Consider the following 25626-nt stretch of genomic DNA (forward strand, 5'->3'; position numbering starts at 1 on the left):
TGGGACAGAGAGAGACAGAGCATGAATGGGGGAGGGGCAGAGAGAGAGGGAGACACAGAATCGGAAACAGGCTCCAGGCTCTGAGCCATCAGCCCAGAGCCTGACGCGGGGCTCGAACTCACGGAGTGCGAGATCGTGACCTGGCTGAAGTCGGACGCTTAACCGACTGCGCCACCCAGGTGCCCCTTAAATTGGTACTTCTTAGAAGCATTAAATATTGCTGTTATTTCTAAACTGCGGGTGTCATGCCTTTGAAGTGTGAAAAATGGGGGTGAAATATATTTTTGGACGAATCCTAAAGCTTTTGCTTCATTTAAAAAAATTATTGTTAAGAGTTATAAAGGTAATTCATAAATGGAAAAGTCTACCTTTATTCTGTTTTAAAAGTATTTCTTTTCCAATTTTGGTATTTTCCCCCCTGGGATACATTCCAGGAAACAGAGTTTTTTTTTGCGCATATTTTTTGATAGTGTTCTTGGAATTGGTTTTAAAATCTGGCACTGAGAACACCGAATCAAGTAAGATAAAGAGCTAGAATTACAAATCAGTGTCCTTACGGGTTTTTGTGTAAGATATGGACATTAGTGATACGATTAGTCCCGGCATCTTTATTGCTGAGAACTTTTTTTCTATTTTAAGTTATGTAAGTGGAGAATTTAGGCTTTTCCAGAACAGTGATTCTTAACAGTAGATAATATAGCTCCCAGGTATGTGGATGGCAAGAAATTGTTACTAGTAATCAGATCTCAAAACTTTTTTTAAAAAATCAAGTTATTTTCATTGAGTGAAATATGGTATGCCACACCTCTACTTCTCTGTGGAAATACAAAATACTAAAAATAAAATTTTGCATATGCATATACTTACTAAATACTCTTCATTATGTATGCATCATAAAACTTTACACACTTTAGTTGTTTAATGGAAACTGTGTGTATTGCATGCAGTAGGCAATTTAAAGGATTTTTCAGAGTTCGACTGTGGAGTCATCTGATGCAGCTGTTCCAAGTTATAGATCTGAAAATAGAGATTAAAGTTCTTTAGGGAAAAACATTTGAAACCTTAAAGGATGATTGAATCAGTATGAATTTAGAGATAGGTCCCATCCTAGAGTGCAATGTCTACTTTAAAAGTATTTATCAACGAATCCAACCTTGTATATTTTCGGGAGGGTTAAGCGACAGTTTTTTGACAGCCCTTCGTATGCTTGGCAGGTTACAGTAATGACTTCAGTAATGGCAGAAAGAAAGTTCCCATTATAATTGTAGTTCTTCGCTCCATTCTTGGACTCCATTTATTATTTATGAACATTTTCACAGAGGGCAGGACAGGGCAGGGAGGGAAGAAAGAAGATGTGGGCCACCAAAGTTTGCCGAACACTTACAATGGGTGTGAAAAGATCCCTAGGACACCTCCCTTTCTTTCAGAAAGCTTACAGCCTTGTTGAGAAAAGAGGTCATATGTGTAAGAAAAAATGATATCTGCCAGGCACTAAGCAAAGCAGGCAGGCAACCTGCTGTATCTCATTTGATCCTCGTAGTAACTGTCACATGGATGGTAACCACAATTTGCAGTTGAATAAGATGTGCTTCAGACCTGAAGTACTGGTTCAAGATCATATAGGACCTCAGTGTCAGAGTTAGGAAGTGGAGAGATAACTCTGGGCTGACATTATAACTTTCACAGCTGGGGAGGCTGGAAGTGTCTACAGCACAGTGCCCCTTAGGGACTGTGGAAGGAGGCCCCCTACTTGCATTTCTGGGTGGAGACCAGGGCACCTGTATAACAAAGAATATTTCACTCTGCAAAGCGTATGAACACTGTACCAAATACTCAGGTAGGCAAACAGCATGTTTATAATTGCAAGAGCCTAGAAGTTCCAAAGTATTTTTTATGGCTTTAATATACACTATATATTCTAGAAGTGGAAAGTCCTTCTAATTGTAAGATGACTTGTACTTAACATTTTTTGGAATTTTCTTAGAGTTGTTCAGCGTTTTGAAATTGCTGTTATTGACAGCAGTGCAGAACATGATTTCTGGGTTGACAACACAACACATGCCTGGCTCAGTTTGTATTTATAGTTGTTGCACTCACAGCAATCTACCCATAGATCATGACTGCTAGTGTAGTTGGGCCTGAGATTTGCTTATTGAATTGTATCTCTCCTTTTATTTCTCCTTTTCTGGAATTCATGTGTATATATAGTCTACTTATCTATGAATTCCACTTCAAGATAGTAAAGGGACCTTACAAAATAACTTGTTATAGCGAGGGATTGTTTCTGATCAGATTACACTGGGTTAGAGTTTTCAGGAAAGTAACTCTTTGAAGGCAATGCAGGATTTAAGTAACTGAGAGGTTCTAGAATCAATTGGGTATTAGATTGTCAAGGGTTAAAAGAACTTTATTCTAGAGGTTGGGTTGGGATTCTCCCCCTCTCTCTCTGCCCCCCACCAAATAAATAAATAAGCATTAAAAAAACGATTAGGTAGTTCAAAGAAAATTTTATCAAGGATGCAATACTTAAGCTGTATCTAAATGGATGACCACAAGGAAGTTTTCATTTTTTTCTTGGAAAAAGAAGTATTACACATAACTTTAGCTTACTTGGGAATAGTTTCTCAACCTTATAGTTAAAAAGATCAGCCAGTGAGAGCAGGAAAAGATCCCAGTTTTATTCAGGGTTGCTGAAAGCTGGCTGGGACTCCCCCATTACAGATAGTAGTTGTGTTGGGCAGTGCCCTCTCTGCCCACAGTTTTCTCATCCCTCAGACCAAGGATGGTAACTTGCTCTTGCTGCTTCTGGAGTCTGCATTACCCCTTATGGTTTTCCTACCCTGCCGACCTTTTTTGAATAGTACCTAAGTTAAACCCACCTCAGGTTATTCAATTTGATTGTATCATCTCTTCCCGACTTGAAACCTGATAGGTACAGTGTGTAATTAAGAAAAGATAAAATATACAGTAAAAATAAGGGGGAAAAGTTTTTATTCTAAATTACACAGTATCACAAAAAGAATAATCAGTAACACAAGTGGAACACATTAAGGGCATGATTAGTGTGAGGGATGGCATTCTTGGTCAGGAGCGTATTATATTGACAAAAATGAAGACATTGAGGTTTGGATTGTTATGATAGGAAAAGGTGAGGTATATATAAAAATTTGAATTTATTTATTTATATCCCATGGGAAAAAAGCATATAATCTCATACTGAACCAAATACAAGTGGGTATTTAACTTATATACTTATTCATTTGTTTAATAGTGCTTCCATGATTTCTGCTTCGGGACGTTCTTCTGTGGTCCTTTTGGACATTTTTTGGGCTTTCGTGGCATTATCACAAAGCATATGAGTGTTATGGATTTTCATTAATGGGACATGTGAAAACGCTGCTGAAAGGGAAACTCTGGTTACTAGATTGTTTCACTTACATAGTTTTATGCTTTAAGACCTCAGCTGTATTGGGGCGCCTGGATGGCTCAGTTGGTTGGGCATCTGACTCTTGATCTTGGCTCAGGTTGTGATCTCACGGTTCACGAGTTCAAGCCCCGCATTGGGCCCTGCACTGGCAGTGCAGAAGGAACCTGCTTGGGATTCTGTCTCTCCCTTTCTCTGCCCCTACCCCCTTCTTGTGCTCACTCCCTCTCTCTCTCAAATAAATAAACTTAAATAAAAAAATAAAATCACAGCTGTACTCTTAACGTGGAGCTTGTAGTGGCCTACGCAGGTCTCTGGTGTCTTTGAACTCAGTATGTGATTTCGTGGAAGCAGAGACACTTGTTCTGAATGCTAGCAGACCTTCCCTCGCTTTACAGCTGAGGTGACATTTCTGCCTATCTTTGCTTTTATGGAAAAGGTAAATAATATTTTTTTTTTTAATTTTTTTTTCAATGTTTATTTATTTTTGGGACAGAGAGAGAGCATGAACGGGGGAGGGGCAGAGAGAGAGGGAGACACAGAATCGGAAACAGGCTCCAGGCTCTGAGCCATCAGCCCAGAGCCCGACGCGGGGCTCGAACTCACGGACCGCGAGATCGTGACCTGGCTGAAGTCGGAGGCTTAACCAACTGCGCCACCCAGGCGCCCCGGTAAATAATATTTTGATTAGGGCATTGTCTCAAACTCTGTCTGCATTCCCTAGATCAGTGCTTCTCCAACAGAAAGGCAATGTGAGCCATATATGTAATTCGAAATTCTCTAGTAACCACAATTCCCAAAAAAAAAAAAAAAAAGGGCAAGGGGCGCCTGGGTGGCTAAGTCGGTTAAGCATCCAAGTTCTGCTCAGGTCATGATCTCGCAGTTTGTGGTTCTGAGCCCTTCGTCGGGCTCTGTGCTGACAGCTCAGAGCCTGAAGCCTGGTTCGGATTCTGTTTCTCCCTTGCGCGCTCTCTCTCTCTCTCTCTTTCTCTCTCTCTCTCAAAAGTAAACACACGTTTTAAAAATTTTAATAAGTAATGAATAAGGGCAAAATTAATTTTAACAATATGTTTTATTTAATTCAGTATATCCAAAATATCATTTTGACATGTAATCAATATTTTAAAATTACTAGTGAGATATTTTACTTTTTTTCATGCCAAGTCTCCAAAATCAGTGTGTTTTACATTTCTAGTACTCAACCGGGATGCAGAATTTCAGTAGAAATACTCGATCTGAATTAGATTTCATAAAATATATTGTTGAAAAAGTAGATTCACCTACCCAAGAAGTTTCCTTGAAGAATCAAGTGTCAATTTCTAAGTTTAGATTTAAATTAATTATAATTAAATAAAATTAGGCATCCCTTAGATGCACTAGTCACCTTTCCAGTGTTACTAACTTCTGTTGCTTCTAGTGGCTACCATGTTGGACAGCACAGCTACAGATTATTCTTAAAACCATACTTGGGGTGCGTGGGTGGCTCAGTCAGTTAAGCAGCAGACTTCGCCTCAAGTCATGATCTCACAGTCTGTGAGTTCGAGCCCCACGTCAGGCTCTTGTGCTGGCAGGACGGAGCCTGGAGCCTGCTTTGAATTCTATGTCTTCCTCTCTCTCTCTGCCCCTCCCCCAGTCACACTCTTTCTCTCAAAAATAAATAAAAATTAAAAAAAATTAAAAAATCATACTTGAGTGCTTTTATATTTCTCAGGTTATTCTTTATGCAGAATTAGCCCATTCCACAAAGTCACTGGAAACCGTTGCTAGTTTAGGTTTATTCATCAAGGATATAAATACCCAGGGAAACTGCATGTTTGTGTATTCCTGGGGCCAGGGAATGCCTTGCATGTGGTAGGTGTATCATGTTTACTCAGCTAAATCCTGTTTAGTCCTCAAATTGCAACTTAAATTATACTTTCTCGGGTAACTGTGTCCTGATTCTCCAGTCTAATATTCTTTTTCTTATACACCAATATGAATAATTTTGTGATTAATGTCCATCTTCCTGACTGGTCTGTCTATAAGTTCCATGAGAGTGGGGAATGGTGTTTTCGTCACTGAAGTATCCCCTGCTCCTAGCATAACCCATGCACATATGGAATAAATGTTGGTCAGATAATAATAGCATAGGACCATTTAAAATATGAAGTGATTATCTGAATGTCAGTTCATACCTTTATAGAAGTTGAAGTTTGTTTCAAGTTGGGAAGAAGGAATATTTTTTTTATTTTAAAGATTAGATGCACTGAAAAGTATGCAGATTCTTAGTGTTTGTTCAAGCCTTTTTACTCCTCTAAGTATGCCTCTTCTTAGCTTTCTCTCTGTTTATTGATATTCATTTTCTTAAAATAGCTGTCACTTCACATCTGTCTCTACTTATAACTTAAGGTGCACTGAAGACAAAAACTTGAAAAAAAAAAGAAAATTGTAAAATACTTTTCAGGAGCTGAGAAAGGCATAGGACAAAAGCAAAGGTACATAAAGGCAGCATGTTTTGCTGTTTCAGGACAATTTAAAATAAACCCACCCTTTTAATTATACCAGAGTAATGAGCCTTACACACAATATGTGGAAATATAATTAAAAATGTATTGTGGGTCAGTAGACCAAGTTGTCAGGTCATTATCTGAATCATAAAGTTGGGGGTAATGCCCATTAAAGGTTACTAGTTTGGAAAGGTTAGAATAGACTTTAGTCTTCACAATATAAAGTTGTACAATTTGAATAATGCTTTAGAAAACCGCCAGCATTTGACTTTTTCACGAAACATCTCACAGAACTATAATGAGCATACAGAATTTTGCACGTGAGGGTAGAGCTTGGTGAGCTTCCATTATCCAGATCAAGAAACAGCGCTTAGTATCATAACGTCCCAGAGGCTGCCCCCCTGCTTCTTCTTTTTTCCTGCCCTCCAGGGTAAACCACTGTCCTGACATAGATAAGTTTTTCCTGTTTTTGTACTGTATATAAATGGAATCTTACAGTATTTTCATTTGAATTAATATAATAGATTATCATTCCAAGTGATATTCCTGATAGCAGCTCATTGAAAACAAGGTCTGTTTTCAGTTTTCCTTATTATGTATCTAATTTGGTAAACTGGCAGTTTACCACTGTGTCTAGTTCTTTTTTTATTCCTTTAAGAAATTTTCTGTGTAGATGCTTGTGTGTGTGTGTGTGTGTGTGTGTGTAATGTGTGTATGTATGTATGTATTTACTTGCATATATATATGTATATGCTTTTCAGATTTTTACTCAAATGCGATTTTGCCCTGCTGCACATGTTATTCATCTCATAGTGATATTTCTTGAGACCCTTTCATATCCGTTCATGTCGATCCACTTTGTTTTTCCTAATAGCGGCACGGTACTCTGTTGTACGGATGTATCATAATTTAATGAACCAGATGTCCACTGAAGAACAGTTAGTTACTGATCTTTTGCTTTTAGAACAAGAGTCCATGTAAGTTTATCTGTAAAATAAATTCTCAAAAATGCAGTTGCTGTACAGTGGGATCCATGCATTTTAAATTTGCTCAGATATTTCTAAATGGCCCTTCAAAAAGTTTTGCCAGATTTTAATCCCATTGGCAAGTTTTGAAAATTCCTTTTTCCAGTGTTGTTGTTTTAGGTTATGTGTTATCAAGCTTGTTAATCTTTGTAGGCCAGTGGAGGAAAACCAATTAGTCCTTGTTATTTAAATGTGCATTTTCTTTACTTTTGAGTGACGTTAGTTATTTATGTGTTCATTGGATATTTGTGTTTCTCTGGGGACTTGTCCTGTCCTTTGCTTATTTTCCTATAGGCTTGTTTATGTTTTTCTTAATAATTTCAAGGTGATCTTTCTGTATAAACGAAATTAGCCCTTTTAGTCATAGTATTTTTTTTTTTTTTTGTCTCTGTTGTGTTTATAGTCATTTTTTATTCCCAAACAGAATATTTAGATTCTTATGTGGTGAAATGTACTAGTTTTTTCCTTACTGCCTTCTGAATTGTGTGTTTTTAATGAGAAAAAGCATTGGAAAGTTGAGACACATAGATAGATAGATAGATAGATAGATAGATAGATAGATAGATGATAACTCTAGCCTGGCATGGAAAAAAAATCTCAAGAAATGTTCACGGAAAATGTGGTTAAGCAGAAATTCAAGTTTCAGTCAAATGTGTTGTGATCAACTATAAATAAACACAAATTTTGATATTATCTGCCAAAAATTAACATTTTTGACAGCTTTTGGAAGAATTTTCAATGCTATGCTTTTTTTTCTTTTATGCTTTGTTATTTGGGTTTTAATTTCTCAAATGATCCCTCTTTTCAGATTTCAAATTATAACCTATTTCCTGCTCCACTGCTGGCGTCCAGTGATCCATGTCAGAAGTACTTCCAGGTCAGACACACTTTCACGTTTTTCAATGCAGAGAAGCAGTTGAATATTAAAATTTTAACAGATATCTATGATAGATGGTTGTTTTGATGTTAAACATGGTTTGCTAAAATGACATTTGCTTTTTATTGTTCACTCATGTAGTGGAAAAGTGGATCGTTAAAATAAGATAGAAGAATCAATTGGACCTACCTGTATTCGTGTAATAATTGCATGACTCTAGTAATAGCATAATGTAAAAATATTTTAGTTGATTATAACAGGAAACTAAAACTATGTCAAATTTTGCCATCTAGCATTGTACTTGATAGCCTGTGAACAGTTACGTATGAACAATGAAGTGTCGGTGATGAGTCTCCATAAACAGCATCTTGGCCATTGTTGGGTTTGTCTAGAATAGAGCTCCCCGATTCAGTATTCTCCTTGATCTATGCTAATTAAATTCAGGCCTTAAGAAAACCACCATAATTTTATTTTATGTCCGTTTCTTTGTGTCATGGTGGATGCTAGTCCACACACAGTGTGGTGTGGGATTTAATTCTTAGCCTCACAGTAGTATAATAAGGAAGAAGCAATTCCGATAACATTTTGTCTTTTTTTTTTTTTTAGTGTTTGTTTATTTTTTTTAGAGAGAGAGAGAGAGACAGAGCACAAGCAGGGGAGGGCAGAGAGAGGGAGACACAAAATCTGAAGCAGGCTCCAGGTTCTGAGCTGTCAGCACAGAGCCCAACGCAGGGCTCAAACCCACAAACTGTGAGATCATGACCTGAGCCGAAGTCGGAAGCTTAACCGACTGCGCCACCCAGATGCCTCTCGATAACAGTTTGAATTAAACATAGGTGGGGCGCCTGGGTGGCGCAGTCAGTTAAGCGTCCGGCTTCAGCCAGGTCACGATCTCGCGGTCCGTGAGTTCGAGCCCCGCGTCAGGCTCTGGGCTGATGGCTCGGAGCCTGGAGCCTGTTTCCGATTCTGTGTCTCCCTCTCTCTCTGCCCCTCCCCCGTTCATGCTCTGTCTCTCTCTGTCCCCAAAATAAATAAACGTTGAAAAAAAAATTAAAAAAAAAAAAAATAAACATAGGATAGGATTGCAAGTGAAAGATGAATCTGACAGAATCCATATTTGTTAGGATACAAACCACTCTGTAAATTCTGAGTTTTTAAGTAAGTAGATTTAAATTATGGACAAATAGCTATTAAAGTCCCTCAGTTCTGTAGTTAAACTCCTTATGTACATCCGAGCTGTTTTCTCTCTTACATAACACTGCATGTTCCGTTTCAACAGAGAACTAAAATAAAACATAATAGAATAAACACTAAGCTCAGTAGAGGTGTATGAGTGACAGGTAGTATCCTTTTTATACAAAACAGTCAAAAACCTAAATCACACAGGAAAATTAGGAAGTCAGAGCTAATTTTTAGAGGCCATCTAATCACCCTGTGATAATTTAGGGGCAGGGAGTAGATTTTCTTGTAAATACATGTTTGAATAGGCATATTAATTTTGGAAAATCATGGCAAATACATGTGTCCTTTTAAAAAAATACAGTTTAAATTATTGAGAATGATCCTTCTAGGACTTCTTCAATATTTAAAATCTTTTAATGCATTGCAACATAGGCTCAGTATGGAAACTGTAAGAACAAAGCTAGCAAGTATATAAAATGATGTGTTTTCTTCTAGATGGAAGTAAACTAATCAAATAACTTCTAGGAATTTCTAATTGTCACTTATATTTTATTATGCTAGTGTATTCATTCTTCCTAAGGGTACTCAAATTGCTTTTATTCATCGGTAATTATATAAGACATAATGACCCTGTTACCCAGCACGGTTTTTTAATGACAGCTACTACTATCATGCAATGGTATAGGATGCGACACGTTTTACAAGGAAAGCAGTATTCTTATTTCAGTGGAGTATAGATTCCAGTCATTTTTTTACTTGAAAATTCAGATGGCAGCTAATTTGGGAAGATCTGGATCAATAACTGGGATAAGGTAGCCTTCCATCCCATTTCCTGACTCCCGGGAGCTATGACTAGAGGGAATCTTTTCTTTTTTTTTTTTTTAATGTTTATTTATTTTCAGAGAGAATATATGGGGGAGGGGTACAGAGAGAGAGAAAGGGAGAGAGAATCCGAGCAGGTTTCACACTGCCAGCGCAGAGCCCAACACAGGCTCGATTCCACGAACCGTGAGATCGTGACCTGAACCAAAGTCGGATGCTTAACTGACTGAGCCACCCAGGTGCCCCAACAAGGAACCTTTTAAAAAATAAATATACCCCAGAACATACGCCATTATCTGCCTGGAAGAATCCCTGTTGAACCTTCAAGATTCAACTCAGGAGTACCTTCCCAGGAGGTCTCAGCTGGCGGCATAGTCAAGGAGTCTGCCATTGTATCATGCTCCCTGTTGGAATTGACTTGAGGCCCAACTTTTCAGTTCCTGGGTCATTACTTTATCACTCACCTGCTTTTTCCCACCTAAACCAGTATTCCTAAGCGTGATCATTGACCACATTCATCGGAGTTGGTCATAAAAGTCTAGAGCTATATTTACAAAATACATTAATCTTCCAAAGACGTTGGGCTTTTCTAAACAATGAAAATGGTTTAGAAATTGAGAAGGAAAAATATCCTTGGGATAAGCATATACTGTCTCAGTGTGGCTGCTTTGAAGGTCATAATTCTTATTTGAATACACATTCTGATTTGTGTTTCCAAAATGACTAATCTTCACATTTGCCAGCGGTGATATTGGAATGCCAGGTTTTCCCTCATCTGCAGTGCCTTTCTCACCTTGATCCACTGCCGGACTCCTACCTACTGTTTAAGACCCAGCTTAGCTGTGATTGTTTTGGAGAGTACCTTCCTTTAACCTCTTTCCTGTGCAAATACCTTTTTCTCATACGTCTCTCTGCCTACTTTAGCCATTGTGAGTCTGTTTAATAACTTTATCTTCTCATTGCCTATTCTGACTTTTTAAAAAAAATTTTTTTTAATGTTTATTTTTGAGAGAGAGAGAGAGAGAGACAGAGCACAAGTTGGGGAGGGGCAGAGACAGAGGGAGACACAGAATCTGAAGCAGGCACCAGGCTCCGAGCTGTCAGCACAGAGCCCGACATGGGTCTCAAACCCACGAGCCATGAGATCATGACCTGAGCTGAAGTCAGTTGCTCAACCGACTGAGCTACCCAGGCACCCCTGACTGAGTTTCTTGAAGAAATGTATCTGGTACATCTCTCTTGAGTCTCCTCAGTTCCACTGGGGATTTTTAACAAAGTGAGTCCTCAGGCAATTAAGTTGAGTGGGCATGGGAAACTTTTAGGTGGGTAATACCTGGCTGTTGAAATCTTCCTTTTATCCTAGGAGCCCGGGGAAGCTGCCCTGTGAATCAGCTGTGGGAAGCTGCTCCTTTGGCTTTAGAAACTTCCAAGGTTCTAATCCTGTGATCTCCCTGCCTCCATGACCCAAGCTGCCTCCTCATATAACCTTTACCTCTTTTGTTCATAGAGAGGTTCTTATCATTTTTGTCACATTGGGAGTTTACTTTCATGAGTAATTTCAGGAAACCAGCTTTATTTTGCCTCTCCTTCCTAAAAGAAAAAAAAATCTGAGTTATTTCATTTCCTTACTACTTAGAAGTCTAGTTCAAAAGGCAACATTCCTCAGGGTAGAAGTATTGCTGTTAACTCCTCAGTGGAAATAAAATTGTGTAGCAGAAAGATGAAGAAGCTCTGAAGTTTCACTGAAGAGCAGGGCCAACATTGGGTTTCCTGGGCCCATTTGTCAATTTCCAATTTTATAAGCGTGTCATGGGAGCAGAGGGAGAGCGGCAGGTTACGGAGAGGAGTTTCCTGTCATTACTGACAAAATTTTTCTTTGACAGATGCTTAGAGGTCTCAGAAAAGAGAAAGCAGAGCGGGTAGGCTTAAGTACAGATTCCAGCATGAGTTTGAATTAGGACGTCATCCAAGTTATGGGGTTACATCTCCGTGCTGGGATCTTTGTGACTCTGGGGTTCAGGAAAGCTTTGTTAATCGTGGAATTTGAGTAACGCTGGCTTACCTAATTTTTTTTAGGTCTCATAAAAAATACTCTGTTAATTAACTAAGGTGTTTTTTTTTTTTTTTTTTTTAATTCCTAAAAGGAGAAGGCCAGTTTAAAGTGGTTTAAGCACACATACTCCAATCGATTGATTTTAATTCCCGAGAAGTCTAGAGGCATCATGTTTCAAGTATGTCCCGTTTTAGGGATTCCAACACTGTCGTTAGAGCTTCCCCCTTTCTCTCCATCTTACGGATCTGCTTGCTCATTTGTTAAGTTCATGCTAACTCAGTTTGCCTCTTCATGGTGACCCCTTGAAGTTCTAGACTTATATCTTCCAGTTCAAGAAAAAGAGCACCCCTCCTCTGATCATTCCGGCAACAGTTTTAGGATTAGCTTTGTGTGGGTCGCATGCTTTTCCTTGAGCCAGTCACCATAGCCGTGGGGATTTGCTACTCTGACTGGCTGGGCCTGGGCCATGCCCTCCACGAAGTATGGGGCAGCGTTATCTCTGCCTGAAACACGTGGGCTGAACCCGTAGGACCTAAGCTGCATGAAAGTAGGTGTTTTTATTTTGTCAGGTTTGCTCGCTGCTATAACCTTAGCAGTTAGAACCGTATCTACTGCATGGTCATGCACACCAGAAGTTCTGTTTAATGAAGGAATTAGCATGTAGAAAGGTTGATTCCCCAAGAAAAATTGTGGGGCTGGTACCAGATAAGGAGACATCCATGCCAGTCTATAACAGATGTTTCTCCATGTGGATGCAGAGCGATGGCAGTAATAATATTAGCTCTTGTCACACTCTGAACTCAGCTTACACCTAGCTCTAGAACAGGAAATGATCCTCCTGAATTGACGTGGAGCTTCATAACAGCATGATGAATAGATGTAGAAGTGATGGCAAAGTCTTGGGGCCCCGTCCAACCACCAGAAATCCAGGAGAAGCAGAACCACTTCTGTACTGAAGAGTCTCAGGGTTACTGGCATTTGCTTATCCAGTCCTCATTCATTTTGCTTATGTCATGCACTGTAATGTTCGTGGCCTTGAGAAGAGCAACTTGCACATAGCAGATGCTCGATGGATATTTAGTTAACGAATGGGTGAATAGGTTAATGAATCAGACATTTATTGAGTACTCTTACATGCCAGGTTTTGCGAAAGGTACTGGAGGTTCGGAAAATTTAAAAAGGAAAGGGAGATGCAAAGCAAAACGACAGTGAGGTGCCACTTCATACCTACTTGGATGGCCATCTTAAGAAAGACACAAAAATGAGTGTTGGGGAGGTTGTGGAGAAATTGGAACCTTCATACACTGCTGATGGGAATGCAAACTGGTGCAGCTACTTTGGACAGCAGTCTACAAATCCTCAAAGGTCAAGTGTATTTCATTATATAACCAGCAATATAATATAAATATAATTGGCCGTTCTGCTCCTGAATGTACACCCAGAAGAATTAAAAACATATGTTCACACAAAAGCTTGCACATGAATGTTTGTAGCAGCATTATTTGTAATAGCTAAAATGTAGAAACAACCCAAATGTTCGTTAACTGGTAAATAGATAAATGAAATGTGGTCTGTTGATACAATGGATTATGATTTGGCCATAAAAAGGAATAAAGCAGTGATACATACTACAACATGGATGAACCCCGACATGCTAAGTGAGGAAAGCCAGTCACAAAAGACCACGTGTCATATTCTGTTTATGTGAACTGTCTAGAAGAGGCAAGGCTATAAGGACAGAAAGTAGATTAGTGGTTGCCAGGGGCTGGGGCCTGGGAGGGGGTCGGGGGGGGGGGGAGAAATAGAGGGTGACTGCTGAGTGGAGGGTTTCTTTTGGGGCTGATAACAGAATTCTGCCATTAGATTGTAGTGATGTATGTACAACTCTGTGAATTTGCTAAACACCCCTGAATTGTACATTAAAAGTGAGCTTTGTGACATGTAAATTCTATCTCAATAAAACTATCCTAAAAAATGAACAAAACAGTCACCACCCTCAGGGAACTTACAGTTTAGAAGGAGAGATAGACATCTCAGTTGACATTTACAGTATAGAATAGAAGTACTGATAGGAACAGCCTGTTACATTGCTAGCACAGAGGGAGGGCAGCCATCATTGTGCATAGGAATCAGAGAAAGGCTAAAGGAGCCGTGTTTTGAAGGATTTATAAAGGAGCTTTCAGGCGGGGGTCTAGGGTGGGGCTGGGAGAGAGGAGGACAAAGAACATTCCAGGGCAGAGGAAACAGACTCTGTGCAGAGGGGGAACTTGAGAAGGGGTTGGCATTGTCAGGAAGGTAGATTGTGGCTGTGGCGTAGAAAACATGGGGAGGTGCGGTGGCAAGAGATGGGACTGGAAGGGCAGATTTGAGACCAGCATAGGAGAATTTGAGGTGGCTTGTGTAGAGTGAGCTGAATTTGAACATAGGGAGCCAGTAGATGTTTTTAAGCAGGAGGGCTATGTGATCAGTTTGTTCTTAGAAAGATACAGGGCAAAATGTGTCTGAGTAGACTGCAGAGCCGTTATGCTTAGAGATTTAGAAGGAACTGATAAGTGATGATGAGGGCCTGAAAGCAGGTGTGGAGGAGGTGGGAAGGGGAAACCCGATTTCCTGGAGAAACACTTCCAGGAAAATGGGCAGAATTCAGTAGGTAAGAAACTCATGGAGGGCTGTTTCAGTGTTTCCAGTCTGGAAAATGTGGAGTAACAATGTCTTGAATCCTCACTTAGGACCTAGCCCATGTGTTGGTGGATTTAACTCCGTCCACACCCCCCCCCCCCAAATTAAAGGGAATATTAGACAACTTAGTTTTTGATCTTGAATCTATAGTAAAATCAGGCAAAGATAAATGGAAGTGCCTTGAATGGCACTGACTTTTGAGTCTCAATATAGTATTAGTATCGGGGAAAGCAGGCTAAAATGTCCTACATGTAGAACAGATGGAGCAAAAGGTAGGTGTGAGAGAGTGGTCCTAGGATAGAAGAGGAACATAGTCATCTTTTCACATTTATATCCACAGAGAGCTAGTTTTTCTCCATAATTTTTAACATTTATATTACTATCGTGTTGCTGTTTCCCATCATACGTGATTCTCTTCTGTTCATTGTTACTACTGATGCAGGTGGTAAATACGAGGAAGAGAGGAAACAGAGGAAGGCCCGGAAATAGGTAGCGGGGGTCACAGTGGTGACCGGAGCACTGTGCCGTGTGCACGAGAGCCTCAGCTGGGCCTGAATGCTGTTCAGACCAAAGCACGTACAACTTTGAGCTAGTAGGATGACAGCTGATGAGAAATCATGTCTGGCAGAGAAGTATACCAGTCTGTTCTGGGTCACAAAACAGACTTTTGACTCTAAATAGCCTTTTCTTCTTTAGAGAGTTACAGCAGAATTGAGCACGAATTTTCTTGAGCCAAGACTGAGGAGCAAAATAAGTTGGTCTGGATAGAATATTGAAATATTTTATTTTAAGATTCATTCATTCATTTATTCATTCATTTATTTTGAGAGCGAGATAGGGAGTGAGCAGGGGAGGGTCAGAGAGAGGGAGACAGAATCCCAAGCAGGCTCTGCACTGTCAGCACAGAGCCCGACACGGGGCTTGATCTCACCAACTGTGAGATCATGACCTGAGCTGAAATCAAGAGTTGGACTCAAGTGACGGAGCTGCCCAGGTGCCCCTAAAAGATTTTATTTTAAATCATGCTTAGCTGTTACATGGGATAAAAGCTTGAGTAAAGATAGGCTTCTAATGTAAACATTTCTTGAGATGTTAACAAAACACTTGGTTGTTTTTTGGGTTTTTTTTTGTTTTTTTCATTTTATTCGATGATTCCATAAACTTCTAATGAGTACCTACTGTGTACTACACTGCTGTTCTGCTTGCTGGAAGTCTAAAGCAGGGTGGATGATGCTATATAGAGACAAGTTGATGAGGGTTTGGGAGTGTAGGAGAAGGAGCCCTTGAATCTGCCTGGAGGAGCAAGAAGATGCTTCACAAATAGGTGATAGCTACCTTGAATCTTAAAGGTAAAGTAGAATTTTTCCAGACAGGAGGGAAGGATGCCGAGAATGTGTGCAAGGACAAGGAACGTGGCGGGCGTGACCAGAGTGTTTCAAGTGCCTCTGAAATCATTAACTTGGATATATGTCATCTTTTTCTTCCAAGTCTCTCACTTCCTTGTTCCAGTGGTTCTAAGCCTTGGCCATACATTGGAGTCACCCAGAGAACATTTTATTATCCCCACTGTGCCCATTCCCAGACTGATTGAATCACGGCCTTTGAGGGTGTCTTTAGGGGTGGGCTTAGTCTTTTTTTAACAAAGTTTGTTTGTTTGTTTGTTTGTTTATTTATTGTGTGAGAGAGAGGTGAGAGTTGCACACACACACACACGTGAGCACAAGACTGGGGGAGGGGCAGGGAGAGAGGGAGAAAGAATCCCGAGCAGGCTCTACGCTGTCAGTGCAGAGCCTCATGCAGAGCTCGATCCCATGAACTGTGAGATCATGACCTGAGAAGAACTCCAGAGTCAGATGCTCAACCAACTGAGCCACCCAAGTGCCCCTAGCCTTCTGTATGTTTTAAAAGCTCCCCAAGGGTTGCGTGCGGCTGGGGTTGAGAACATTTCCTTGTTCCTGTGACTCCTGTTCCCTGACCTTTTGGAGATCTCTGATTCCTCCGCCTTTTCCTCCCAGCTCTCCACCCTCTTCCCAACTCTATTCCCTGCCCTCTCTGGGCCACACCCAGAGAGCATTCCTCATCTGCTCACTTCCCCACTCCTGCCACCTTGATCACATCCCCCCTGTGACTGTTTCTTTGTTTTTCCCTCCCATTCTCTAGGTTGCCTTTTCATTTTGTTGATGGTTTCCTTTGTTGTGCAGAAGATTTGGGGGTTGATGTCCTACTTGTTTATTTTTGTTTTTGTTGCTTCACTTTTGGTGTCAAATCCAAAAAAACCATTGCCAAGACCCATGTCAAGGAGCTTACTGCCTGTTTTCTTCTAGGAGTTTTATGGTTTTAGGTTCAAGTCTTTAATCCAGTTTGAGTTAATGTTTGTGTATGGGATAAGGTCATGGTCCAGGTTCATTCTTTTGCATGTGGCCGTCCAGTTTTCCCAACACCATTGTATTGAAGAGACTGTCCTTTCCCAATTGCTTATTCTTGGCTCCTTTGTCATAAGTTAATTGACCATAGATGCATGGGTTTATTTCTGGGCTCTCTGGTCTGTTCCATTGATCTGTGTGTCTGTTCTTATGCCATCAAACCTCAAATTTCTTTTAGAAAGTCACCAACTCTGTGTTTCTCCCACATGACTTTTCTGGACTCTGTTCCTCTCCTTATGTTCCCCTACCCTGCTTCCCCTCAGGGGAAGACTTTACTTTCACAGAGAAAATTGAGGCTGTCAGTTTTGCTTTTCCTCGGTTTTATGTCACTGCAATAGTATATGGGCCTGTCCCCATCCTTACTCCCTTTCCTTCCTTCTCATGTGAAGAAGTATCCCTTGTCTTGGCCAAGGCTGACTCTCACATCCGCTGTGGTCCTTCCTCTTGTCACCTGGATTCTGTCTTTTTCGTCTGTTCCTCTTCTGTGTTTCCACTTTTCCCTTCTCGGCTGGCCTCTGTGTTTCTAGCTTATAAGCAATAAAACATCACTAAGAATCTATAAAAAACAAAAACTTTCTGTAACCCCATGAACCAGAGCTGTTGCTTTGGTTCATCTGCTGGTGTAAAGTCACTGAGGTCTCTGTGGAGGACAAAGGATCAGATAAGAAGGGAGTCATTCTTCATAGACTGAGAAACGTGAAACCTTAGGAATTCTTGATGATGAATTTTATTCCCTTCCAGTCTGAGAAACCTTTCTTTCTTCCTAGCAAGAGACACATGGAGTAAATCACAGATGGTATGAACAATATTTGAGATAAATGCAACTGTCAGGTAGTTTCCTAGGAGTCCTGCAAGGGCACATGGTGACTGCAAACAGCTGAGTCTGTGTTTTAATTCAGTGGAATATATTCAGACTCCTTTGGGAGCTCTAACGCATCAGTAGCCAAGGGCTCAATGCTACCTTATTAGTAATAGTTTTATGTGTGTGTACATTCTCTAGCAACTGGGCCATTTCTCCAAAATTTCTGTTTAGTACAAACACTAAGCCCAGGTCAAAAATATTCACAAAGATATTAGCAAACTACAACGGAGATTTGATTTTTCCAGGCATCCAGAACACAATTTCTAAACATGGTTGAGAAAAATTACCTTAGATGTATGGGTACATCATTGAACGGTAGACTTTCAGGTTAACTAAGAAAGCTGGAGCCCCAGAGGATTTTTCAGCAACTTTTTTTGTTGTTGTTGCCCAAAGGAACTGCAGAATAGAAATGCGGTGTAAATGTTTAGAAGGGCGTGATTTTTAAGGTTGCGAAAAATGAAGACCAGTCACCGGCAGAAAATGCTTTTATATGAATTCAAGAGGGAGATTCTAAGTAAAATTTGGACCCTCTGACCTCTCAGCTTTTCTGTAAATTGGATTTCGTGTGTCTACATTAAGGCTTTTATTTGTTCCTATTTAATGTATGACTGAACAGTGAAAATAAAGAGGAAAATGAGTCAATTCTATAAGGAGGTATGCAATGGAAGCATTAATTCTTTCAATTTTTTATATAAAAATGTCTGCTCACTCTGTATGCTAAGCAGTTTAATCCTGCCAGGCAGCTAATGACTAGTTTTCTTCTTTTCCAGCTGACTCAGGTGTAGACACTTTGGCAGTGTTTATGGCCAGCAGCGGAACCACAGACATCACGAATCGGAACAGTCCAGCCACACCACCAAATACCCTTAATCTCCGTTCCTCCCACAATGAACTGTTGAATGCTGAAATAAAACACACGGAAACCAAGAACAGCACACCCCCCAAATGCAGGAAAAAATATGCACTAACTAACATCCAGGTGGCAATGGGCCTCTCCGACCCAGCTGCACAGCCTCTGCTGGGAAACGGCTCTGCCAACATCAAGCTGGTGAAAAATGGCGAGAACCAGCTCCGGAAGGCTGCAGAACAAGGGCAGCGGGACCCCAACAAAAATGTCAGCCCCACTGCAGTCATCAACATAACTTCTGAGAAGTTAGAGGGCAAAGAGCCCCACCCACACGATTCCTCAGGCTGTGAAATTTTACCCTCCCAACCCAGGAGAACCAAGAGCTTCCTAAATTACTATGCAGACCTGGAAACCTCAACCAGAGAATTAGAGCAGAACTTAGGCAACGAGCACGGGGGTGTGGAAGAGAAGCCCCAGCCGGGCCAGGACCAGGCCTCCACCGTCATCGGGAATGGCGAAGCACTCCCACAGAAACCAAACAAAGCCCAGTTCAGCCCCGAAGACGGTCAAGTGGCCACCGTGTCATCCAGCCCAGAGACCAAGAAAGATCATCCCAAAACGGGGGCCAAAACCGACTGCGCCCTGCACCGGATCCAGAACCTGGCACCGAGCGATGAGGAGTCCAGCTGGACGACACTGTCCCAAGACAGCGCCTCACCCAGTTCCCCGGATGAAACAGGTACCGCCGGGAAGGGTACAGGCTGTGGTGACACTTTCTTTTGGTGTTTTCAGTTGTTGATGGAATTAATCTCTAGTCAGACCGAGAAAAGTCATTTGCGGGCAGAAAAGAACATCAGCCTCTTGGGGTAAAATTAGGCAGTTGGTGTGCAAAATATTGCTAGATTTCTCAATGGTTTCATTTCAGTTCTTACGTAAGTTGTTTGACCTGGTAAGCATTTTTGTAAGAGAAATGGGTCCTTGGTGTTAAGCATAGTAAAACATCATCTGTTTAGAAATCATACCGCCTGTGCGTAGATGAACTATTTCTATGTGCTGTCTAGAAATGCTGGGTTTTGTTAAGCAAAATAATAAAAGAAATGCAGTTGCAGGGGACAGCGTATAACCTGATTATAAAAACCAACTATTTTAAAGTTCTTGGAACTTATTTAAGCTCGAACTAATGAAAAGTTAGAAGTTTAAAAAATTTAAAAGCCTATTCATTATAGACATTTCCCTTTGACCTTTACTGGGAAATATTTTATTAGCCTTGTTCATGTGATGTTTTAAAGTAAGAAGGTGTTGTTGTTTGTTGCTGTTGTTTTTAGATATTCAGAAGTTCTGGATTTGAACTAGTCTAATTGAGACCAGTCTTTCTTGACTTTTGTCTCTATCTGTAACATCTTAGGGTTTGTCAGAGAGTCACAATTGGGACAGAAATGAACAGGGTTCTAAAAGCCAGCTACTTTCCATCATCTTCTTATAGTTTCCCCATTACACTGATTTTAAGATTAAAACATGTGGAGCATCTGGAGGCTCTCAGTTGATTAAGCACCTGACTTTGGCTTAGGCCGTGAGCTCATGGTTCATGAGTTCAAGCCCCACATCAGGCTCTCTGCTGTCAGCACGGATCCTCTGTTCCCTCTCTCTCTCTGCCCCTGCTCTGCTCGCACACTCTCTCTCAAAAATAAATAAAACATTAAAAACAACAACAACACGTGGAGCACTTTGTTGGAGCTAAATTCAATATAAATAAGCACTCACAAAGGCTTATTTCTCTAACATAACCCTGCAGCCCGGCAACTATCCTAGTGGGTTCCAAGATTACCTTAACGTGCTGTAAATATAACAGATAGTGCCACCACGGAAGGAAATAACATTTTTGCAACCTATAAGGCACAGAAATTACAAGGACTGTAGATAAGGAAAAGAGAAGGAGACAGTGAAGACATTAACTTGTTTTAAAAAAAAAGTGTTTTTAAAGTGCCCTTTAAAATTGCAGTGCTTTAAATGATGGATTTCATGAGCCTGCTGTAGCTGGATATGGCAGTAGGGAGGTTGAGATGAGTCCATTTCGTCTCCTGAATGTCTGGACCTGCACATTACTGGAAGCATAATTATGTCTGGTAATGTTACTGAGTTCACAGCTATTACTTTTTACCCATTGAGAGGATTCATATCCTATCGCTGATAGACACTGTCACCTGCCAGTGTTTGAATCTACATAATGGACTCCTTGAGTATCTCCTATCCAAACTCCACTTCCTGTTTTCAGTGGCGCCAATAAGGCCTCATGGACTTCCTCCCGCCTCGGCGGCCTTTCGGTGCTCTTCCAGGCACGGCACTTTCTGTTGTAGGCAAATGTTAAGTGTTAATGGTACTAAATGAACAGTAAAGTCTCCACGTTTCCTCACTCTAGACCCTTTCTCCAGTGATGGCCACCATCTTTTTGTTTTAAGTATTTCCTTTCAGAAAGCACTTTAGGCATATACCCACATTTATAATAAATTTTAAAATTTACCCATATTTTATGATAATGATATTTTTAAAGATCTTTAAAAGATATATCCTAACATACAATAGTATGCTATGATATAATATAAACTAATATAAATAATATTGTGTATGGGATTTTCTCCAAAATAATTGAGGTAGGGATAAAAAGAAGAAACAGAATTGACCATAAGCTGATAAATGTTAAAGATTGGTACATAAGGGTTTATTATCCTGTTCTCTCTAATTTTGTGTCTTTAAAATTCTCACAATAAAAAGTTAAAACCAGAAAAAAATTACTTACATTAGGCAGTTTTATGAATGGTTTGCTTTTTCCTCTTAGGTATATATTTTGTAGAGTCGTGCATGTGAGGACATACCATTTTTCTACCTCAGATTTTTAAAGTGTCGGGCGTGCTATTCCACCATATTCAAGCTCCAGTGGTTTATTTAATGATTCCCTCACCACTGAGTATTTGGATTATTTCTGTCCACAGAAATAATTTCTGTCCACTCTGTTGAGTGCTGGTGTCAGCGGGGGCCTATGGAGCTCACGAAATTCAAGCTGAACACGCGCACTCCGTTCCATCTGCACTGACTCTCTCCAGGAAACCTTTCTGGGGTCCCCTGCTCGCCACTCATCTGCTCAGGTCCTGCATTACTTTCTGTTGTGTTTCTGTGTAGAGCCCACTGCAGTGCTTGGCACATAGTGTAAACTTGGTTAGAGCTTTCTGACACAGTGAGGGGATACATTCATTTTTCTCTCTTAAAGTCAGTTTTGAAGGCCTTCAAAAAAATTTTTTTCGAGGGGCACCTGGGTGGCGCAGTCGGTTAAGCGTCCAACTTCAGCCAGGTCACGATCTCGCGGTCTGTGAGTTCGAGCCCCGCATCGGGCTCTGGGCTGATGGCTCAGAGCCTGGAGCCTGTTTCCGATTCTGTGTCTCCCTCTCTCTCTGCCCCTTGCCCGTTCATGCTCTGTCTCTCTCTGTCCCAAAAATAAATAAACGTTGAAAACAAAAATTAAAAAAAAAAAATTTTTTTTCAAGAGCGAGTGAGTGTGTGCACGTGTGCACATGTGAGCAAGAGAGGGTCAGAGGGAGAGGGAGAGAATCTTAAAAACAGGCTTCGTGCCCAGCCTGGAGCCCGTCTTGAGGCTCGATTCCACAACCCTGGGATCATGACCTGAGCCGAAATCAAGAGTTGGTTGCTCAACCACTGAGCCACCAGGCTTCCCAAGACCTTCAAATGTTAAAGGAAGATTGATAATATGGTGATGCCCCTAATGAGCGGCTAAGGATAGACATTTTGAATCAAATATGCTCAAAAGAATGTGTTGCGACTCTAAAGCAGCGAGATTGAGTTTTTTAAAAACATGCTGGAACAGGGGCACCTGGGTGGCGCAGTCGGTTAAGCGTCCGACTTCAGCCAGGTCACGATCTCGCGGTCCATGAGTTCGAGCCCCGCGTCGGGCTCTGGGCTGATGGCTCAGAGCCTGGAGCCTGTTTCCGATTCTGTGTCTCCCTCTCTCTCTGCCCCTCCCCCATTCATGCTCTGTCTCTCTCTGTCCCAAAAATAAAAATAAAACGTTGAAAAAAAAAAATTAAAAAAAAAAACATGCTGGAACCAAAAGCGTGCCGTGGTTCAACATATGGTCACTTTGGGGTCTCTGCACGGAGTTCAGCATGGTGCATTGTCTCCAAGCATTAGTATCAATAGTTTGGGGGAATACTTTTGGAATTTCCTCATAGCCAGTTGTGAACTTCTACTGAAAGGAAACCTCTTTACTTCATGATCTGAGTTTCAGGTAGTGAGCACTACATAAATTAGTGAGTAAAATAAAATAAGCGATTTTTCAGAATTTGTGTTTCTTATGATTCCATCTGTCCAGTGAAACATAGTGTTTACCGTGATCACAATCAGTTTTAAATTAAACATTGTCTGTTTCACTTACAATGGTAAATTCAGTGTTCCTTATATATGTTTCATATAATATATACATGTTTTTGTATGTAACAAACACAAATACTATTGAAAGAAAAGAAGAAATAAGAGCAAATATTTTGTAAGATACTAGTTGCCAGGTGTATGTATTTGCTCATCTGCTGTGTGTTAAGTAAATACTCATCACAGTGGTGTGTGTTTTGTGACTAAATCATGACACAAGTATCTTTGGATTGTAGACTGTGCTTTGGGGAGCCTAGAAAAAGAGAACAGACTCGTTTCTGCCTCTTAGGGGCATCCTTTTCCAAGTTAGACTCCTATTTATAAAGTAAAATGCACTGCCTAACCCAGAAATTGACTACTTTCTGTTTCTCTTTCTTTCTGAATTGCTCCCTCTGGCATTTTAGTAACTTTTTTTTTTTTTTTTATGCGATCAATCATGTATACAATATGTTGCTCCTTTGTTCCTCCTGTGGAGTCTGTCCTCTGAGAAAACAAGAGCCTATTAGGAAAAAGAAAAGCATCTGTGATATTACTGAGTTTCATAGGAGTTCACAAAATTTCAAAAGCATGCCTTGACTCCCATTCTAAAAGAAAGGATTGCATCGTTTTGGTACTTGAAGGTGAGAATTTGTAATCCATTAGCATTTTGCCAGAAATACATTTCCGTCCATGGTCCCAGGTAAGTAGGATGACTCAGATAAATACAGGCTGGTCGTACTGTGTGTAGTTACCTGGTGTTTTATGTTTGTTTCATGAACAGTTTTGAAATATGTAACATTTTGATCCAGTTTGGTACAGGTTTCAGTAACTTGATACCAACATTTAACTTAGGTCTAATTTGGGCTTAATAAAATTGAAGATACAGAGTATGAAACTAGGTGGATCTTGTGGAACAGCCATGCCAAAAGATGGTTTGTTACTAATGTGTGCAAAGGCAGGATATACACGGAGAAAACAAACTCTAGATGGTGGGACTTTGGGCCTAATGCTTCACTAACTCCTCACTGAAAATTTCATCCCAGCTTGGTTACAGACAGGCAGTTCACATAGACTTTCATGTGTAAAGTGGGGGTGATAGCAGAGTCAGGCTTACACCAACCATGAGCATTAAGTAATAGCATTTGCAAATGACTCTTAGAACAATATCTGGCATACTGCAAGAGTTTAATAAATATTAGTGTTTATTATTATTAGCGATTACCATTACCACTTTAGCAATGGAATATAAAAATTTGCTTCTTCCTTAATTATGAATTACCTATGTTTTGGACTCTGATTTTGCTTAGAACTTTCTGCACCCTAAGGGTGGGGATTGGTTTGTCTTCATCTTTGCATTTGTATTGTTAGTGCCCGAAATATAGCAGGTGAACTTAGTAAATCAGTAATGATTCAACGTTTACTTATTTTTGGGACAGAGAGAGACAGAGCATGAACGGGGGAGGGGCAGAGAGAGAGGGAGACACAGAATCGGAAACAGGCTCCAGGCTCTGAGCCATCCGCTCAGAGCCTGACACGGGGCTCGAACTCACGGACCGCGAGATCGTGACCTGGCTGAAGTCGGACGCTCAACCAACTGCGCCACCCAGGCGCCCCTAGTAAATCAGTAATGATTAACTGAATAAAACCGGACGCCATCCTCATATCCCGAAATGGCCCTGATTTATTCAGTAAATCATTTGGTGTTACAGCTTAATCTATGTCTGATTTTGATGTTAGGTACATATTTTATAACTTAATTGATGATGTTGCCTTGTAATAGGTGAGGCTGGAAAACCAGTTATTAGGAAAGGCACAGGGAAATCCTCTGGGCCTACCATGTGCCCATAGAACCTTGTTCGTGGCACTTTTTTGTACTCAGGTGGCCATGACGGGACTTGAATCAATGTCTTCAGACACAGCATCCAGTGTTTTTCCACTGTACCAACCACAGTCTTGAGACTTAGGTATGTGACCTCCAGAGCCTGAATATATGAGATTTAATCTTCTTAAACTGGATATGTGTGGAGTAGTCATCTTGAGAATCTGGGAAATGGAAAATTATATTTTAGAGGGTCTTTCCATTCTTACAAACAACGGAGATTTAGTTCAAATGTTGTCTCCTGTGTGAAACCTTTCAAGTCCCTCTGAGTTATTGAAAGCCCTTTCTCCATACACCGGAGACGTGTTTTCAGATTTCTTTTATCATGTTCCCCTGAAGAGTTTGTAACCTTACTTGAAACTTTCCGTTTAGACATAGAGTCCTGTGAAAGCAGGAGCCAGCTCCTCATGACGTGTGGATGTGAACCTCTTCAAAGAGAACGTAACACATAGTAAAAGGCTGCACGAATGTTATCTGTTTGCTGCGTGGATAGCTGGAGCTGGATGATAAACATGTATGCTCTCTGAGGTTTGCTTTATCAATGAGCACATCTACAGAAACAGAAAAAGTAAGTGCAGCTTGTAAGCCATCATTGTGAAGAGTACCCGGATAGGCTGATTCTTATTTATATTCTAAGCTCCTAGGAGGGATGGA

The 25626-nt window shown here is 40.6% G+C and overlaps 1 protein-coding gene across 13 annotated transcripts in view; it reads left to right on the top strand.

The window, feature by feature from the left end:
* Positions 1-25626, top strand: part of APBB2 (amyloid beta precursor protein binding family B member 2) — a 387308-nt gene that overhangs the window by 173339 nt on the left and 188343 nt on the right. For 11 of the 13 annotated variants that reach the window (XM_040485051.1, XM_040485032.1, XM_040485027.1 and 8 more), the window contains one exon: positions 18604-19419. In XM_040485051.1, the coding sequence (XP_040340985.1) occupies positions 18604-19419 (816 nt within the window). Of the gene's footprint in view, positions 1-7743; positions 7813-18603; positions 19420-25626 lie in introns of all 13 variants that reach the window. The other 2 variants (XM_040485046.1, XM_040485045.1) reach the window with 1 other exon arrangement.

This window comes from Herpailurus yagouaroundi, unplaced genomic scaffold (assembly GCF_014898765.1).
Source record: "Herpailurus yagouaroundi ecotype Mexico unplaced genomic scaffold, PumYag 28, whole genome shotgun sequence".
In the NCBI taxonomy this organism is placed as follows: Eukaryota; Metazoa; Chordata; class Mammalia; order Carnivora; family Felidae; genus Herpailurus; species Herpailurus yagouaroundi.